Source organism: Hipposideros armiger, unplaced genomic scaffold (genome assembly GCF_001890085.2).
Source record: "Hipposideros armiger isolate ML-2016 unplaced genomic scaffold, ASM189008v1 scaffold_570, whole genome shotgun sequence".
Classification (NCBI taxonomy): Eukaryota; Metazoa; Chordata; class Mammalia; order Chiroptera; family Hipposideridae; genus Hipposideros; species Hipposideros armiger.
Genome location: NW_017731920.1, coordinates 806202 through 827405, shown reverse-complemented (window position 1 = coordinate 827405; position 21204 = coordinate 806202). Strand labels below are relative to the sequence as shown.

The 21204-nt window shown below is 35.7% G+C and overlaps 1 protein-coding gene across 2 annotated transcripts in view; it reads left to right on the top strand.

The window, feature by feature from the left end:
- ALKBH8 (alkB homolog 8, tRNA methyltransferase) overlaps positions 1-21204 on the top strand; it is a 47241-nt gene that overhangs the window by 23431 nt on the left and 2606 nt on the right. For both annotated transcript variants that reach the window (XM_019623949.1, XM_019623948.1), the window contains 4 exons: positions 5306-5412; positions 12885-13036; positions 16390-16646; positions 20215-20364. In XM_019623949.1, coding sequence (XP_019479494.1) covers positions 5306-5412; positions 12885-13036; positions 16390-16646; positions 20215-20364 — 666 coding nt within the window. The remainder of the gene's footprint in view (positions 1-5305; positions 5413-12884; positions 13037-16389; positions 16647-20214; positions 20365-21204) is intronic.

Here is a 21204-nt window from a genome sequence, read left to right as displayed (position 1 = left end):
AACCATTGAGTTAGAAAATGCTGAAATGCTAAATCTGTGTAATGACTCCAAAGAGAGTAGGATTTCAGATTAATCTTTCAACAAAAGAATAAATAGAAATGAAGTAAGATAGGTCCCAAATGGCAGTGCTAATCATCATTTAATTAAATATTTCAATGCAGTGCTAGAAACTGAAGAAGTTAAATCTTGTGTGTATTGTTTCTATATCCTTAGGTGTTTGCACTGGGACTTGCTAGTAACCTTTAATGGATCATGAAATGCTTTTATTTTTGTGCATTGTCATAAATTGAAGTTGCATACATTTCTTAAATTTTCATTTGTCATAGGGAGTTGATAATCATTTAATAATAATAATAGCAGCTACTGTTGCTTCTACTCCTACTACCAACACTAACATTACCATGCTCATCACCACCAGCAACTACTTTTTTTTTTTGTGCATATCTTATAGTTATTTTTTTAAATTGAGGTATAATTGACATATAACATTACAAGTATATTAGTTTCATGTATGCAACAACATAATGATTTGATTATGTATTGTGAAGTAATCACCACAATAAGTGGTTTACAACCATCACCACACAGTTATGTTTTTTTTCCCCTTCTGCTGAGAACTTTTTAGATCTCTTTTAGCAATTTCCAAATATACAATACAGTATTATTAACTATAGTCACTATGCTATACCTTACATTCCCAGGACTTACTTATTTTATAACTGGAAGTTTGTACCTTTTGACTACCTTCACCTATTTTGCTCAGCCCCCATCTCCCACCTCTGGCAATCACCAATCTGTTCTCTTTATCTGTAAGTTCATTTTTTTTTTTTAAAGATTCCACACATAAGTGAGATTATATAGTACTTGTCTTTCTCTGTCTGACTTATTTTACTTAGCATAAGCCCTTAAGGTCAATCCATTTTGTTGCAAATGGCAGGATTCCTCCTTTTTATGGCTGAATAATATAACATATAAAGAAAAATTTTCTTTGTTCATCCATCAATGGACACTTAGGTTGCTTTTATGTATTGTACCTAATGCTGCACTGCACATGCAGATGTGTATATCTTTTCAGGTAAGTGTTTTTGTTTTCTTCAGATAAATGCCCAGAAGTAGAATTGCTGAATCATATAGTATTTCTGTTTTAAAAGATTTTGAGTATCCTTCATACTGTTTTCCATAGTGGCTGCACCAATTTACATTCCTATCAACAGTGCACTAGAGCCCCTTTTCACCTCATCCTCCCAACACTTGTTATTCTTGCCTTTTTGATACCATTCTAACAAGTGTGAGGTAACATCTCATTATGTAGCAGCCATCTATCTATTCTATGCTATTTCTGTGGTAGGTAAAATATAGTGAGTACATTGTTTTTTTTTTTTACGAGGCTCAATCCAGGGCCTCAAGAATAGATATACTCATGACTACCATTGTTCTTGGTATTTTGGCTGTCTTGTTTTGGTTATCTCTGCATATGAATCTCTTGATTTATTTTACTTAAGAAGGAAAGCCCAGAAAATGAATAAATGGAATTAAGGAAGCCTTCTGTCCAAAAATGTGAGCTATGCCACCCTATTTTTTTCAAGTAAATTGTTTATGATGAATGCATTCACTTATTAATTAAAAAATATGTGTCGAGTATAATCTACTAGACAGAATCTATCAAGTAAATAAGAATGAAATAAAAAGAACTTTTTTTAAGCTAAAATGTCTGATGACCTCTGTAGCCTTATCACATACAAAGTAAAACTTAATTTTACTGAAGTGGTTTGTGATGACTCTTTTTTGAGAGTACATTTTTGGATGGTGGTGAATTTCACTTCACAGTTCCTGCAAGCAAATGAAGCTACACTGTGATAAATGAGAGCTGATAGTAAGTTGTCTCAGTGCAAACACATAAGCATGACTATATTATCTCATAGGCATTTAAACTTAGCATTTATAATACATATTGAATATTCAGTGGTGGCTAAAGTGTTTCCAATTTAGCTTCTTTGCTTTCTCAAGCTTAATTTTTCTGTTATGCAGTGTTTATTTTGCTCTCTATTCTGTCATTTGGCAGTGTGTTTAGACTTTTAGACTATTAAACTAAAAGATGCTTCTCTTTTTATTTTACATTTCACTTGAGCTCAGCCAGATAAAACAGTTCAAAATCATCTGTATTTGGGGGTGAAGAGGAAGAGATGGCAAAATCTGTGCATTCAGCAGCTGGGACCTAGTTTTGTAAGGCAGAAGTATTTGAAAAGTAGAATTTGCTGACATGTGCTATAGAGTACATTTGTGTTTTGGTGTTTTCTTTTAAAATTTTAATCTGTTCTAATTTTGCTTGTTTCATGTATGCAATACTGTAGACAAGTTCTAGTTATGTACCCTAAATGTGTACATGGTACATGATCAAGTAGGAAAGTTTTCATGCCAGAAATATCAAATGGTTCTCTGCTTGTCGCATCCTCTCTTGGAAGCAATGAGAAAGAAGTTTCTTTTGGCTACAGTGCCTTTAGCTCCTGTATAAACTACTTGCTGGGCCACTCCTCTGTGTCCTAAGCTACCACTCCTCTTCATGTTTTAATGTGTGAGGTTTTTTTCCCTCATGACAAGAATATTGAGACCTATATTTTAGAAAATTGCTTCTCTGCAGGACAAGAAGGCAGAGCTTGTTTAGTCATTTTCAAATGGGAGGTCTTGTGTTCTATATGTTGATTCCAAGGCATGTTGCTTCCATACCCTTCCTTTGAGTTTCACAAGATTCCAGTTTTCAAGAAATTTAGCAAATGGATTCACTCCAGTTTTTTTTTTGGTTTGTTTTTAACATGCTTTGTTAGTAGGAGTCAGGGAAGGGAAATGGGTTTGTTGCGGTTTTTTATTTTAACTTTTCCTAAAGGATGGGAACTAGGCTTATACAGCATAGGTAGGAGATTTAAAGGTCATGGACATTAGCCATTGGTCTCCAAGGTGTCCTAGACAAAATTTGTATTAATTCTTCTGCCCTGGAAAAATATGACATACCGCAAGCTTTTCTTTCAGCTACTTTTCAGCTTTAGCCAAGTATACTTGTGATTCTGGGAGTATCATCTTTTGTAGGGAGACAGAAAGCTATAGTATTTGTTTTATTAAAAATGTTCAAAGTTCTTCTTCTCTCCTATAGTGGACTATTATCTCATCATATGGTGGGATTCTATATTTATAAATCCAGGGAAACTACGTAAACACATTTTTGACATTGCTCTATTTCTTTGTAAATTGTTTCAATCTTGTATCCTTGCAGTTGTGATTCAGTCTCCCTTTTTCTTCCTCTTTTTTTCCACTTGTTCAAGCATGGTCGACGTGGCCATGATGAGGTACGTGGAATCACTTGTTTGCTGTTTAAAGTAAAAAATTCTTATCTTATTTGGGTCCAGTGAAAACTGTAGTGCAACTACAGAAGATTTATATTTGGTACGCTATGGGAAACAGGTGGACTTCTATTCTCCTAAATTCTCAGCTATAAAATACTTTCTGCAGTTACAATCACTTCTGTCCTCTCAGTGTTCATCATTCTCTATGAATCACATATCATTTTTCACGTTATACTGCCTCTTGCCTATATTCAGGATTTCAAAAGGTTAATGATCTCAGCCTATTTCTAACCACTAAGGATCAGGATTAAGTTTGTCTTCTTTCTCAGAAGTGTTCCTAGTGGCAATATATCCTTCAGTTTCTTATTTAGCCAATGTGGAGATCTCTTTATTCCTTCATATACTTTTCTGTTATGAATCTTATCTTTACTTGAGTAATAGAGTGATAGCTGTGTCAGGGGTTTTTATTCGATGGTATTTTGGATATGTAAAGGTTTTATAAGATCAGAATGTCTAGGGTTTTATGTTTCTTTGCTTTGTGAACATTATCCTCAGGCATGCCCCATGAGCTTTCTGGGAACTTGATTTTTATTAACTCTGCCATCTCAGAAAATAAAGAAAATAGGTAAAACCAAACAGAATAATTGGAAAAGGCTCCTGTGGAGCAAAATTCACACAGCAGAGTGATTCAGCAGTTGCAATGAAGCATTACTGATTGTGAATTCTTAGTGAAATATTTTTTTAAATCTTTTTTTTAACCTTTTAGCAAGCATTATTTAATTAAGATACAGATTTTTAAAATATGATACTGGTAATTATTTTTGTAATGGAATGTTTTAAGAAATTTAAGTTTCATAGAAAATGTGCATTTAATTTCATAAATAAAAATTTTCAAAATTTAGAAAATTATACTCTCACATTACATGTAATAGTCATGTGCATTATCTAATTTGATATAATATTATTATTATTAATAAAAGTAGATAACAGTTATTAAATGCTTACTTTGTGCCAGGTACTATGCTAAGTTTACCTTTAATGAAGAAGGTACTATGCTAAATTCTGTTCATCCTCTGATACTTGGTTGTCATATATCTTTTTCAAATGAATTGATTTGTTCACTTAAAAAAATGTTTTTAAGCTCTGTGGCATGACTTTTAAATTCACATTTGTCAGCTGCTGCTATGTTTAGACTGAATTCTTTTGATGTTTGGGTTCCTGAGGACAAAAACATTTTCTTGGGTATTGTATCTTTATAGGTTCCTATTCATAATATTTGAGCACAACTTGTGAAGAATGACTGAAAATATTCATGTGTTCTTTGATTATCTCTTGTAAATTAGCCTCTGGTATCCAAAATATTGCATGACTTTAAAGGCAAAATGGATTCTATGAGAATCTACATCTAATAATTATTTTCCTTTGGGTTATTAATTATTAATATTCTATTAATAGCTACTATTTTTTGTATTGACTGTGTACCAGATACTGTGATTTATATTATTATATATTGAATTCACATAAAACTCTGTAAGCGTTGAGGAAACTGCAACACAGAGGGATTATTAAATGGCTTGTCCTAGGCCACATTGCTAGTAAATGGAAGAGCTAGGATATGAATGTTTCAGCTCCAAAGTCTTTGCATTCAGTTACTACCATAGTGTTTTGTGTAGTATATATGATCCTCAGACCACCTGCATCATAATTTCCTGGGGTGATTGTTAGAGAAGCAGATTTCTGAGCCTCACCCGGGACCTCCTGAATCTCTCTGGATAAAGTGGGTCTTTTAGTCATTCGGTTGATTTTTATGTGCACCAAAGTTTGAGAACCACTGTGCTGTGCTATTCTATAAACATTATAATGTTTTAATCTCTATTAGCCTAGCAAGATAGTGAGAAATTAATTAATCATTCTTATCCATGGAGTGCATGACATCTTGGATTAATCTTTATGCTTGTCTTTACTTCAAGATTGTCATGGATTTCAAGCACCCAGATGGTGTCACAGTGCCAGTGATGTTGCCTCGTCGGAGCTTGCTGGTGATGACAGGAGAATCCAGATACCTTTGGACCCATGGGTATGTATTGACATGACCTTGATGACAGGAGAGCTTTGGCTTTGTGTGCGTTCTCATTCTTTCCTGCATGCGCCACTAGAACCATGCCTCATGCCTGCACATTGAGGCTTCTGGGTTTAAACCCCAGACTTTTATCACTTTAAAAAAAAAAAAACCTTTTATTTTGAAAATAATTGAAATTTAAAGAAAAGTTGGAAGCATAGAACAGTGAACTGCCTTCACCTTTCACCTAGATTTACTAATTGTGAACACTTTGCCATGTGTTTTATTTGTCTCTCACATGTTATTATTTTTGCCGAATCATATCAGGGTAAGTAGCAGACATCATGACCCTTTACTCTTACATGCTACATTGCGTATTTCCTAAGAGCAAGGACACATTCTATCGGAAGCTGGCAAACTATGGCTTATGAGTCAAATTCAGCCCTTAGTCTGTGGTTACACAGCTCTTGAACTAAAAAGGGGTTTTTACATTTTTAGAGGGTTGTAAAGAACAAAAACAACAACAACAAAGAATATGCAACAGAGACTGTATGTGACCCTCTATGCCTAAAATATTTGCTACCTGGTCCTGTTACAGGAAAAGTTTGCCAGCCTCTGTTCTATAAAACTGCAGTGCTATCTTCAAATTCAGGAAATTCCATGACGAAATACTCATATCATACTCCTGTACAATCAATCTTTAATTTTTACTAGTGGTTCTTTATAGTGCTATCACAGGAAAACTGGAGCCTGCCAGTAGTTAAAGCAGCAAAACCAGATTTTACTCAGGAACTATTGCAATAAGGAAAAGAGACCTCAGAACAGAACTGGACCCAATTTCAAATACACTAAGGAAAAGTGGGCATTTACAGCCACGGAGCCTGGGCTTGGGGATGGGGCTTGGGTGGATGGCAAATTACTAAGAGGAAACCTCTTTGGTAAACAGGGATTCTGGCTAAATCAACCACAGGATTCTTGCTGAAGGCAGGCTAGGGTGATGAGCTAGTGGGGGATAGTGGGGAATGAGGAATTTTATCAGTTGTCAAGGAGGATAAGATATGAAGGGTGGGGGTTTCTGGCTAAACTGACTTAATAGGATTCTTGTTAAAATTGGGCTCCTGGAGGACATCCCCAAGTATGAGTCCGAGTCGGGCTCAGAGGAGTCTGACTAAACTTCGGCCCAGCAGAGTCTTTGTCAGTACTTCATGGTTAGTTTTCTCTCTCATCTAGGATTTCTGTCCATGATCCCGCATCACCTTTACTTGTCAGTTCTCGTTAGTCTTCTTTAATTTGAAACAATTCCTCAACTTTTCTTTGTCTTTTCATGACATTGACACTTTTAAGGAGGCCAATTATTTTTTAGAATGTCCCTCAATTTGAGTTTGTTGGATTGAATTGAATCTGAAAGAAATGTGTTATGCACTTTTGGCAGAAAGACATCTTTAGCCTTTTGAGAAGGAAGCATCACACTGCCAAAATTTACATCTGTTGTACAGAAAATGATCAATACTGCCCTGCTTAGAGATTTTAGCTGGTGTATTTTTATAAGGTTTCAAGGAAAGGAACATATAAGTGAATTTGTAACCTGTCCTAAATGTGAGCCCTAAGAACAGATGGCCTGATTTTGTGCCCCGAAGCTTAAATTTGCCTGAGTTTTTTTCATGGCCATTTAAAATATTTTCACTTATAGGAAATGAAAATGATGATGTGACCCAGATGTTTTAGTTGTTCCTAGAATTTTGAGAATATTCACATTTTGGTTTTTTTACGTTCCAGCATTTTTATTATTGGTAACATTTAAACTTAAGAGAAATGAATGGTATTACAGCAAATATAAAATAAAAAAATTACTTTTCATAGGCCCATGTTATGAAAATATTTTAGTTTGTTCTGGGTAATGGTACAGATTAGTTCTAAACATCGGTTTGATCACATTCTCTTGTTCAAAGCATATTGTGCTGATAAGATTGAATTGCAGATAATATTTATTTTTAAAACTTTCTGTAGAATCAAAATTCTCTACAATAATTTCAGGGGAAAAGAAAACAAACCTCAGTATTATTTTTAAAGGCGTCTATTGGAACACATTGCCTGTAATGTGAAAGCCAGAGAGAGAGGGAGGTGTGTGTGTGTGTGTGTGTGTGTGTGTGTGTGTGTGTGTGTGTGTGTGTGTGTTAGGAAGAGAGCCAGGAGGGGGACTGTAGAGAGGGAGGGAGCACAGAAGATAGAAACAGGAACAGAGAGACACCGACCAAACAAATGATATACCAGCTATGGAGGTGCTCGCCAGAATCTCTGGGTGGAAGGGAGACTAGATTGAAAAAAGCACATGAATATACTTAGAAATATATGTAAACTATAGGAAACAAACCTCAATAAAAAATATTTTGATCTCAATACTAAAAAAAGCACTAAGAAGCACTATTGAGGGATATGAATTGAAGAAGGTTGGTTAACACAGCCCTATAATATTAACTCCAGACACTTAATTTGACCTAGTAAAAGTTTACTTTTCTAGCCACCATGCCCTAAGGTGGGAAGCTGGAAGCATGTGGGCTAGAGTCAGCGGTCAGGCTCATTGGCTGGGGCAGTGGTGGTCCACATGGTAGCCTTTTAAAAAATGACCTGCATATACAAATCAGGAGCTTTCACATAAAAATCTGAATTTTCATCTTCTTTTGAAAATTGAGATTACCTGACCAAACTGGGCCACAGTATCATTGGGGAGCAGTATCAAGGCGGAGATTATCAATGTCCTTTTGATGAGGCCTATATTTTCCTGTTCTCTGCAATTCGTACCACTTTCTGTGAGTCCAGGAACTACGGCTGAGTATCACTTGTCATTTATCATTGTGCATGCACCATTGTTTTTATCTCACAGTAGAGTTAAATGAAAAGTAAATGTTTCTTGAACTCATGTCTGTATTAAAAGTAGGGAATGGAAAGCTAGAAAGAGCAGGGATGTGTGTTTTAAGAAAAATGGAAGAGAACACTTTTTTTTTTTAAATGAAGACTATTCCTTTATGTTTAATGGCAAACAATATATTTCTAAACAAATCCCTCTGCTTTAGGTTGTTTGGACTTGGGAAGGCATTCTTTCATGAGTTTGTGTGAATTAGTTTTAATTATTTTTGGAGCATTTTCTTTGTGGCAGACATTATTCTAAAAGCTTTATACATATTAACTCATTTAACTCACACTGTCAGACTGGAAAGTTTCTTCTATGGTTTTGTCCCCATTTTTAAAGAGAATTGGAGCACTGGAGCATAAAGAGGTTACATAACCTGTACAAAGTCACAAAACCATTAAGTGGCAGAATCAAGATCAGAAGTCTGGCTTCAGGATCTGTGCTGTTAACCATAATGTTACACCTAAACTTGTTTGTTCCCCTTTCTGTGAATTTTTACTGTGCATTCTACCCTTCACACTCTTGTCAACTCTTAATGTAGTAAATTTCCTTTTCCTTTCCACTTACTTTTTTTAAAGATACTATATAGCTCAACTTTTACTTCCTTTATAATTTATAAAGCTTTTCTGACTACATTAGCCTGAAATAATTTCTCCTGTATCTTAACTCCTAAAAGACTGTATTGTCTTTTAGTACCTTGCAATGCCTTTTCTATTGTATCAAACTATTGCTTAGCCTATAAAAATGTTTTTATCTTTTTATTTAATATTTTCCCAACTAGATTATAATTTGGGTACAGGGGGGAAAAGATGTTCGGAGATGTTTAAAGAATTCATTATTCTTAACATATGAATTACCTGTTCCTAAAAATCTGAGATTGGTGCCAACAGCAGTTAAGTACAGCTTGACTTTTGCCTAAGACTTAATTCTAGGCAAGTGAAATAATTGACTTCTGAGAGTCATAAAAGAGAACTACTTAATCCCCAAGAGAGAAATTTGTTTAATAATAGGAGTTTCAAGATATTATATTTCTTGTTCTAAAATATGTAACTGATTTCGTTCAACACCATAGTTTTAATCATTTTTAGCTATCAAACTAACAATCATATAAATTCAGGCAATGATTGTTTGCTTTTACTTCTAAAAAATTGCCTTTAGGGCAAGATCTTTTAAAAGAGCCATTCTCACAACATGTTTTATGAGGTCTGCATTAGCCTGACACCAAAACATGTCAAGGACGTTATAAGAAAAGAAAATGACAGATCAATATCTCTCAGAGATGATAAACGTCCATAACAAAATATTAGAAAATCCAAACAATATATAGACAAGAAAATATATCAAGACTGAGTGGAGTTTACCCCAAATTTGCAAGATTAGCTTAACATTTGCAAACCAAATATGTAATTCACCACATTAAAAGAACAAAGGAGAAAAAATATATAATCATCTTGATTGATGCAGAGTGTTTTTGACAGAACTCAGCATCCATTTATGATAGAAACTTGGCAGTCTAGAACAAGACGGAAACTTCTTCAATCTGATAAAGGGCACGTATGAAAAACCCACAGCTAACATCATACTTTATGGTGTAATATCGAATGCTTTTTCCTAAGATATTGAAGTGGGCAGTGATGTCTGCACTGACCACTTCTATTTAATACTACATTGGATGCCTTAGCCAGTATAAGTCAAGAAAAATAAATAAAAATCATACAGATTTGAAAGGAAGAAGTAAAACTTTTTATGATTGTGAATATAGAAAATCCTAGGAAATCTATAAAACAAGTGCTAAACTAATAAGTGAATATAGCAAGGTTGTAGCATATAAGGTCAATATTCAAAAATTAATTTTTGGAAAATGAAATAAAATGCTTTTTAAAATAGCATCAAAACTTGTAAAATACTACATCCTTTTAGTACTCTGAATTAATTCATTGATTAACTATGCTGTGGTTTAAAAGCTATCATCCAGCCTGGGAATTCTGATTCTTTTTTTAAATTGAGATTTAATTCACACATATATAACATTGAATTAGTTTCAGATGCACCATGTAATGATTCTCCATATGTATATATATTATCAAATGATCATCACAATAAGCCTAGTTAACACCCATCACTACATAGTTACAAATATTTTTTTCTTATGATGAGGACTTTTAAGAGTCACTGTCTGGCAACATTCAAATATACAATGCACTATTATTTAACTATAGTTTCCATATTGTACATTACATCTCTAGGACTTACTTATTTTATAACTAGAACTTGTACCTTTTGACCACTTTCACCAATTTCACACACTTTTCCTGCCACAATTCCCCTGCCTACCCCACAGGTATAAGCCTGTTCTCTGTATCTATAACTTTGTTTTGTTTTTGTTTTACTTCCACATAAAAATGAGATCATATGGCATTTGTCTTTCTCTGTCTGACTTACTTCACTTAGCACAATGCCCTCAAGGTACACCCATATTGTTACAAATGGCAGGATTTCCTTTTTTATGGCTGAATAATATTCCATTGTGTCCAGTGTGTGTGTGTGTGTGTGTGTGTGTGTGTGTGTGTGTGTGTGTGTGCGCGCGCGCAAGAGAGAGAGAGAGAGACAGACAGACACACAGGGAGACAGAGAGACAGAGAGACATACTCTTTATTCATTTATCCATCAATGGACCCTTAGGTTTTTCTCCATATCTTGGCTATTGTAAATAATGCAGCAACAAACTTGGGGGTGCATGTATCTTTTCAAGTTAGTGTTTTCATTTCCTTTGGATAGATATTCAGAGATAGAACTGATAAATCATATGGTAGTTCTATTTTTAATTTTTTGAGGAACCTCCATACTATTTTCCACAGTGGCTGCACCAATTTAGATTTCCTCCAACAGTGCACAAGGGTTCCCTTTCCTCTACATCCTCGTCAACACTTGTTTCTTATCTTTTTGATAATAGCCATTCTAATAGGTATAAAGGAAAATTTTCAACAGGTGATGCTGGATATTCATGTGGAAATAAAATGAACCTTGATGTACCTCACACAATTTGCAAAAATTAATATGAGATAGACCGTAAATTTAAGTATAAAAGCAAAACTATAAGATGTCTAGAAGAAAGCACAGAGGATATTTTTGCAACTTGGGCTAGGCAAAGTTTTTTTTTAAGAAAGATTTCAGACACACTGTAAAAGAAAAAAGACAAAAGGACTACATCAGAATTAAAAACTTCTACTCATCAAAACATACCATTAAGAAAATGAAAAGACATGCTACACATGAGGAGAGAATATCCACAGCACAAATATCTAACAAAGAATTGAACAGATCTTTCCCCCCAAAAAGGATCTATGAATGGCTAATAAGCTCATGGAAAGATATATATTATTAGTCAACAGAGAAATGCAAATTAAAACCACAATTTCATATCATTTGCCACAGCTTTAAAATGGCTAAAATTAAAAAGTCAGACAAGATCAAGTATTGGGAATGTCAAGCAGCCTGAAACTCTTACATGTTTTCAGTGAGAGTATAAAATCATGTGTGACCACCTTGAAACCTGGTAGTGTCTTACTCTGTGACCCACCAGTTTCATCCTAGGTATTTCCCCAAGAGTTATATTTATATGTATGTAACTCAAAGTGGTTACCATTTGTGTAATTTTAATAGTTTTTTCCTTTCTTAAAATGTGTATACATTTTTTGGCACCTTCTGTATATTGCAACGGGGGTGCCAAAAAAATGTATACAAGTGGACACTTTGGTCAATGTTGCTCAAGCAGCAGTTTGCCATAATCAGAAGTATCTGGATGCTGATGGTAACCACTTCGAGCACCTCTTGTAATTGCAGAAGTCAAACGTGATTTGTATTCATCTTTTGTTATCAGTATATATTGAGTATTACAATTTTAATACAATTTTCCTTTCTTAAAATGTATATACAGTTTTTTGACACCCTCTATATATACAAACACAAAAGAATGTTCACAGAAGCTTTATTTATAAAGACCCAAATTGGGAACACCAAAATATCTATCAACAAGAGATTTTGGATACATAAATTCTGGTTATGTTCATACAGTGAAACATTACTTACTGACGAAAAATTATTTTGTTGAATGGACAAAACCAGACAGAAAATAGTGCTAACTGTTTATGAAATCGAAGAACAGGCTATACTGAAAGAAATCAACAGTGCTTGCTTTGAGGTGTGGAAAGATTGACATTTAACATAATTACGGATACTAGATTTAAATTTACCATGTATTTGTTTCCTCTTTGCCCCATCTGTTTCTTGGTTTTCTTTCCTCCTCCTTGGAATTGGCATTATTTAATATTTGTTATTATTCCATTTTTCCCCTTGAATAATTTGTTAGCTATGCATTCTTTTAATAGGATAACCTTGAAAACAACTTCTTAAAAGATAAGAGACTTCAATTTCTTTGTTTTTTCATCAGTCCTTAACAATTAAGGGAATCAAATAGATATTTTCAATAAATTCTTCTAGATTTACTCTTAATGTCTTTAAAGGACCTGAAATATTTTTACGAATACAGTGTTAAATAAATTATTTTGACTGTTGTTTTTAGAATCACACCCAGGAAATTTGATACTGTTCAAGCATCTAAGAGTTACAAAAGTGGAATTATCACAAGTGATGTTGGAGACTTAACTTTAAACAAGAGAGGAATACGGACATCGTTTACATTTAGGAAAGTGAGGCAAACACCCTGTAACTGCAGTAAGTATATAATTTTGGTTCTATTGTGAAATGGAATAAATCTAGTATGAAAATCTCTTAAAGTCCCATCAGAACCAAGCAGAACTTTGTTTTAACTTCTCTGGTGGCATGTCCCACATTCAGCCCGGTATTGTACTTACGTGTAGTTTCCTTAACCACCCCCACTAGAGTTTATATCCCTTGAAGCCAAGGGCTGTGTCTTAATCATCTTTTTCCCCCCTAACCATAGTACTTGAGCATAGTTGGATGCCAAATAAATACGTTTTTTTGTTTTGTTTTGTTTTAAAGATTTTTATTGGGGGATGGGAACAGCGCTGGGGAATTGCAGGAAGGGGAACAGACAAGTTGCTGTCCTTTTGTTCTTCAGTCTAGTTGTGGAGGACGTTCTTTCACTGCCCCAAGTTGGCACCATCATTGCGCTCTTCCCGGGCAAGGCAGATCAGTCGCCGGCTTCTGGACAGCCACTCACTGCGGCTGCTGGCCGCTCACGCTGGCTGCTGGCTACACACGGTAGCCCATGGCAACCCATTGCAGCAGGGGCTGCAGCCTAGCCGTCGCCGGCGACTCACGGCAGCCCAGCTCCTGGTTGAGCTGTTGTTTGGCATCTTCGCTGTAGAGGGCAGTGTCACTGGCCCTTATATGTGGGATCCGAACTGGGGCCAAGCCAGCTCTTAACCAATGCGCCACTCGGCCAGCCCTAAATACATTGTTTATTGTAGCACAGTTAAGAGTGCTACAATTATAGGACATTAAAATATCATTTGTAGAAAATAAGTTTTGTTGGAAACAGCTTGTCAAGTTTCTAAACTACTTCTCATTAACCAAACAAGGTGTTGGAGATGACAAATTGTTCTAAGTAAGTAGATAACTATAGGGCTGTAAACAGTGGTTTGTATCAATTTGGAAACCTAGAAGGGAATAAGAGAAATGCTCAAAAACTTGTCAAGCAGATGCTATTCTGAATTGTGTCTACACAAGTACATTATGACCTATATTTCTTAGACTCAGTGAACAAAAACCCCTTTCATTTATTTTATAATGACAGTGATAATAAGATCCTTTTTCTATCCTGGGGGCTTCAGTTATGGGTGATATCTAGCAATAGCTTTTGGAGTTAGTCATAATCTTAAAAACATTTTAAATTATAAACCTTTATTATATGAGTATTTACAAAATGTTATCCTGTTAGAAAACTTGAAATCTACATTTGATGTCTTTTAAAAATATATTTTACTTTTATTTTTTATATTTGTTATATTGATGCTTGTGAAGCTTCAAACAGGTTTTGTTTCTTTTGCTAAGGGTGTCACTGAGGCCTTAAAACATCAAATTTTTTTTATCAATGAAAAGGTATTTATTAAGTATTTGCTCTAACACTGCCAGTAGCTTTACAAGGCATAGAAAATTAAAGTATGGCACTTGTTTTCAAAGAACTTGAAGTCTAGTTGGAGAGACAAGCTAGTTTTCTTACGCAAATATTTTTCTTACTGTCATTAACTAAACGTAAGGTATGCTATAAGAAGCTCTGACTGTATATTCAGTTTATAGATGTTTTTAAAGTTCAGAGCAATCTTTTGGAATCTTTTGGTCAAAATTATGGATTTTTAAGTGATAAATTTGCTACTCCCTTTAGATAACTTAGATATTCATAATTCCCAATATACTAAGACTAGTGTAGTGTAATTGTAATACCTATTTAACCAACATAATGTAACCCATCTGTTTCCACATTATGTTTTAGAGTCCTCAAGCTTTCTGGGGTTACCCTTTCCTTAAATGCCCACTTAAAATATTTAGAGCTTCATTTCACGCATTAGTAGGGACTCGATATTCTCATCCCCATTCTAGGCTTTCGCAAGGTTTGACATACTCTAGGTTTATTTAGGGAAAATTTCTGAAGCCATCAATGCCTATAGCCCAATTCTATTTCTTATGATTATCTTTGTCTTGTCTGCAGTTTCTCTGGAAATGCCACTTCTTCTTCTTTTTTTTTTAAAGACTTTATGGGGGAATTGGGGGATGGGAACAGCGCTCGGGAATCCGGGGAAGGGGAACAGACAAGTTGCTGTCCTTTTGTTCTTCAGTCTCGTTGTGGAGGACGTTGCTTCACTGGCCCAAGTTGGCACCATCATTGCGCTCTTCCCAGGCGACGCAGATCAGTCGCCAGCTCTTCTGGACGGCTGCTCATGGCGGCTGCTGGCCGCTCACGCTGGCTGCTGGCTACACATGGTAACTTATGGCAACCCACTGCAGCAGGGGACTGCAGCCTATGCCGTCACCGGCGACCCACAGCAGCCCAGCTCCAGGTCGAGCTGTTGTTCAGCATCTTAGCTGTGGAGGGCAGTGTCACTGGCCCTCATGTGTGGGATCCGAACCGGGGCCCTCTGGCGTCCCAAGCCAGCTCTTAACCAACGCGCCACTCGGCCAGCCCCACTTCTTCTTCTTTTATTCTCTAGAATACTACCCATAAAAAGATGTTGTGTGTCACAAGCTTTAGGTGAAGACAAAGGAAATTATAGCACAGTAGAAAACAGGCAAGGATTTCAAATGAGGATTAAACACTACATCAGAGAACAGGGAACAACAAAATTAATTGTATCCCAACTTTGCTTTTGTCATCTCCTCTACTTGGTGGTTTTCTCCTTAGGAATTCTCATTCTATTGAAGGAGGCAACATAGTGTAATCATTGAGAATGTGGGCTCTGGAGTCTCCACGGCCTGGGTTCAAATCCTGGCTCTGTGACTTACTATCTTTGTCACTTTGGGATTGTGATTTAGCATTCTGTGTTTCAGCTTCTCCATCTGTACAATGGGTATAATAGTATCTCTTGCATAGTTATTGGGAGAATTAACACAACACATATAAACTGCTTCAAATAGCATTCATTAAATGTTTGTGATTATTGTCAAATGACATTTTACTTCTAGGTCTTGTTCTTCTGCGAGTTCTAGTGTCTCCTGCAGAATGCCTATCTCCTTTACCTGCCATGAGTAAAACCCTAAATCTTAACTTAGCTAAATTTCTTCTGGTTAGGACAGGTCCATCAAGATGCTTTCCTGAATAAGAGGACCTTTAATCCCAAGATGAAATAGGCATCTTCGTTATAAGGCATGCAGAGTTGCAGTCGTGTTTTGTCGCAAATGGATGTTTTCCCCTTTCTTTTTATATTAGATCCATCACACATATAATTGGATGTGCTAGTTTAGAGCTACTTTTTTAACTGAGAAACCAGAGCCTACTCATTCCTAATCACCAAATTTGGATTGATTTGCTTTTTCTTTTAAAAAATACAAGACCTTATGAATCACTTGGATAAAAAGAAAAGGTTTATATTGTCGTGTCCTTTCATTAGGTTACCCTTTGGTCTGTGACAGCCAGACGAAGGAGCCTCCCCCATCATTTCCAGAGAGTAATGAAGAAGCCTCGCAGCTGGAGCAAGAATATGTCCATAGAGTTTATGAAGAGATCGCCGGGCACTTCAGCAGCACGAGACATACCCCTTGGCCACACATCGTGGAGTTTTTGAAAGCTTTGCCAAGCGGTTCGTTAGTGGCTGATATTGGATGTGGAAATGGGAAGTATCTTGGCATCAATAAGGAGTTATATATGGCAAGTAATGTTGCTTCTGGCTTTCTACTTTATTTGTAAGGGCTATTATCACCTTCTTCCTCATGACATAATGCTGTTTTTTTAGATTGCTAAAACGTTATAACCAGCAAATTGAAAGTTAATGAACACTCCCATTCTTTTTTAATCCCCTAGAAACCAAGGGCATGCCACTGTATTTTTTTCCTCCCTTTGGATTTTGCTTTCTAAGAAGATTATTTTGTCAGTAAAACTGTCTTATATAAACTCTTTACACCTTAGAAAGGATTTTTATAGAAACCATTTTCTTGGTTTATATCTTCCTAGGTATAAGAAAGATAAAGCAAATATTTTCACCCATCTTTTAATGAAGAAAGTAAGGCTCACAGAGGTTATAGTAGTTCCCTGATATCATAATTAGGGAACATAAGTGGAACTTGAACCCAAGCCTTCTGACTCCAAATCTAGTGTTCTTTTACTTATAATTGAGGGGAAAAAAAAGGTTGCTAATTATTGATGTCTTACTGTTGAAGAAACTAAGGCTAAAGCAGATTTAAAATTTTGACTAAGGTTGCAGTGCTAGACCCAGGATTTGAACCCACTTCTTGTCTGATACCAACATTTCTGTTCAGTTGCTATAATTTCCTTTTCTGTGGACCACTCTTTTTTTTGGCCGTGCTAGGAAGTAGGAAGTTCTCCCCGCGCAGTGCATTGTTGTAAATACACATGTCAGCACTGCTCTGTGAGGACTGGAGCTTCCTTTTCTCAAGATTAGTTTTATATCATTTAATATTTCCATTTTGATATGTAGTCTTACATAGTTTATGGACTATAATATTCTAAGAGGTTGTTGATGTTACTTGACATTTGGTTGTGTTCAGCTAGGAGTTATAAATAACACTGTAACGAACATGTATATTGAGAGACAATGTAACAGAAATGAAGAACATGGATTTGGGAGTGAGAGAGACCTAGGTTTAAATCCCTGCTCTACCACTTTACTGTTCAACTTGGGGCAAATAACTTATCTTCTTTGAGATGAAGTTTCCTCATCTGTAACGTGGTGGTAATAATACTTAACTCAAGGTGTTTTATGAGGGTTAATTACATTAATGCAAAGAATCTGATACATAGTGGGTACTCAGTGAAAGACAATTTTATTAGCCTGTTTAACTTTTTCTATATTTTGGACTATTTTCTTAGGATAAATTTTTAGAAGAATAATTATTGGGTCAAAAGTTGTGGACATTTTTATCTTCCTTAAAAAATGGTTTGCCAGGGGTGACAGGTTAGCTCAGTTGGCTAGAGCGTGGTGCTGATAACATCAAGGTTGCTGGTTTGATCCCTGCATGGGCCACTGTGAGGTGCGCCCTCCCTAAAAGAGTCAACTATGCCATTGTAGCATGAAAGCAATGTGTAACCAATCACCACAGCTGTTTCCCAATTATTGGGTTGTCGGAAAAGTCATGACGTATTTTTTCTATGTTTTTCGTTGCAAAAATGTGTCATGACTTTTCCGACAACCCAATAAAAAAAAAATGGTTTGCCAAATTATTTTTTGAAATTGGTTGAACCAATTTGTACTGTCACGGACACTTTATGAGAGTAAGTTTTATCACATGTTTATCACTGTGGTATCCTTTGGTTTTAAAATTTTTGATATTTTAATAGGAGAAAAATGGAAACTTCTTTTAGTTTGCACCTTTGATTACTCAGTTGAATATTTTTTTAATTTTTACCTGTACTTCCAGAATTACATGTTATGTTTTGTTAAAGATTTATATATATATATATATATATATATACATATACATATATGTATATGTATATGTATATATATATATTTAGCTGAGCCATCCTCAGCTCTGGCCGGGAATCGAACCGCTGTTGCTCAGAGCTCAAACTCTTGAGCAAGCTCTTAATCAACTGAGCCACTTGGCTGGCCCTAAAAATATATTTTTATAGGAGTGTAAGTATCCATTTTAAGCCTAACCAATATGTTTTTATGTCATTGATCTCCATCCAACACACAGAAGTCTGTAGCTTCACCTGAGTCTTTTAATATCTGTGACTATTCATAAATAAGCCATTTTCGTTCCTGTTGTTGACATTATGTAGCATTATTAGGGAGAATTTGAAATACTTGGTTCTATCCTTAGTATAAAAACTTAGGAGAATTTAAAAAAAAGAAAGGTGAGAGAATAAAATAGTGACGATTTGACTATAGTATATGGAAGACTCAGGCAAAATAAGTAGAAAATGAAAGTGCTGAGCTGGGCTGAGCCAGGTCTCTGATCAGTGGGGCGTCTACATTGGACCTGGTGCTTTATGACTGAAATTGCCCTGCTCTCTTGTTGGTGAAACGGAGTGCTCTGTACATATAACTGTAAGAGCCTGGCAGGAAGAGAAAGGACATTTTCTCTGATTTTGTTTGGCTGCTGTTCTTGTTCTATTTTATCTGTGGTTCTTAGATACTAACTTGCCTCCTCTGAGTAATTATCGAGCTCTGTGTCTGGGGATTTGTTTTACAGGCAAGTTGGATTGCTTCCTGTTGACTTTTAGCAAGGTATAGCCAGCCATCTGTCAGAATTGGGCATACTTGAAACCTCTGATTCCATGAACTGAATTTTATTGTAACAAAAGCTGGCAAGCACCAAAATACAATATGCATGTTACTTGAGTGGTATTGCTATCTTGATATTATGACTGTTGGTTCAGTGGCATAGAATATGGATGGAAATAAATAAAAATAATAAGCCAATTATGTATCTTATACAGGTAAGGGGAGCAATTAGTTGGGAATTGTGCCACTGTTGTTATGAATGGACCCTTACTACTTTTCCATCTTAAAATATGTCAAAGGGAAATTGCTATACTTTACCTCTAGCTTGGTACCTTTTATTGTACCTCAGAAATTAATGCAGCTCTGGGATAGAACATAGAGGCTGTTTAATACCAACTAGAAATTGAGCAAATTCATACTAAGTATGGCTGTCATGGCAGCGTGATTTAACTCAGTAAGATTTGTTTGACATGAAGGTTCTTTTATTTTGAGACCTGGATTCTGAATGGGGATCAGTTAGATACCAGTTAGGACCTCCCATTTTTACCAGTGTCATTTTTATTTTAGTTATTCATTTCCATTCACTAATTTGAGTTCTGTTTGATACCTGTTAAGGTAATAAATGCTGCCCTGTAAATTATGTATTCTGACTTTGTACTGGCTGTAAGAACTGATAATATGGTCTGTTCTCAACCTTATTAATGCCATGACCCCTTAATACAGTTCCTCATGTTGTGGTGACCCCCAACCATAAAATTCTTTTTGTTGCTACTCTATAACTGTAATTTTGCTACTGTTATGAATCGTAATGTAAATATCTTTTTGTTTTCCGATGGTCTTAGGCGACCCCTGTGAAAGGGTCGTTTGACCCCCAAAGGGTTCGCGACCCACAGGTTGAGAACCACTGTCTTAGACCATTACACAAGGAATATGAAATCTGTCTTATATCTCTGTAGTAAGCAATAAACCCACTGCTCTTAATTTCTCATGACGTTAAACAAGATGTTATAAAATTCTTTTCTATTATAGATTGGCTGTGATCGTAGCCAAAACCTTGTGGACATTTGCAGAGAGAGGCAGTTTCAGGCCTTCGTCTGTGATGCGTTGGCAGTACCCATCCGCAGTGGGTCCTGTGATGCCTGCATTTCCATTGCTGTTATTCACCATTTTGCAACAGCAGTAAGTACTGTCTTTCTCTCTCCAAGAACTTGTAACTAAAGTAGCAGGAAATGTTCATGGATTTTACTGTTTTGGACCCTGTATTAGCTTTTCTTTTCTTTCCATTCTCTTTTCTTGTCATGCAATTTGTCCCATTTGTTAAGAGAGCATGTGCAGTGGAGATGAGGTACATGGGAGTTGTACTTAGTTATGAGAAACAGAAGCCTGTTGGGACTCTGTATTTTTATTGCTGCATATGTCTGCCTTTTTCTACCATGGGTCTTACTCATTTTTAAATTTTAAGTGTAACAGACTTTAAGAGATCACCACCTCTAGGCCTCTTGAATACATTCTCTCCTCGGCCTCTGAGCCTCTTCTCTATTTCCCATCTTTCTTTCTCAGGTGTCACTCTCATCCCTGACATCTGAATCTCACTTCCTTCCCATTCTGTTTTTCCTCTTTTCCTATTTCCCCAAAACTTGAATACTTAATTACATATTGTTCCTAATTTTAAAAATAAGTGAATTTTATATTTTTCTTATAAAAAAAAATCTTATTTTTCCTGGGTGTCAGTGATTTCTCCCCCGATCTAAGCAATAACTTTATAGATCACCCTGCGCTGGAGTCACTGGCAGTTCAAATATACCTTATGGCCTTAACTGAATTCAAAACAAAACAAAATGGGACACCCTCCATGCCTCTATTTTATTAATAGAGGTAAAAATTTCCTTTTCCCTGCTTCTTCAATACTTTTTTTTTACTTGTCAGTTACAGAACAAAATTCCCCTCCCCCTTTTTACCCTTTTATTTTATATAAGATATTTTGTTAGATTTTCTGGGCTGTTCATCTTAATTGAATAT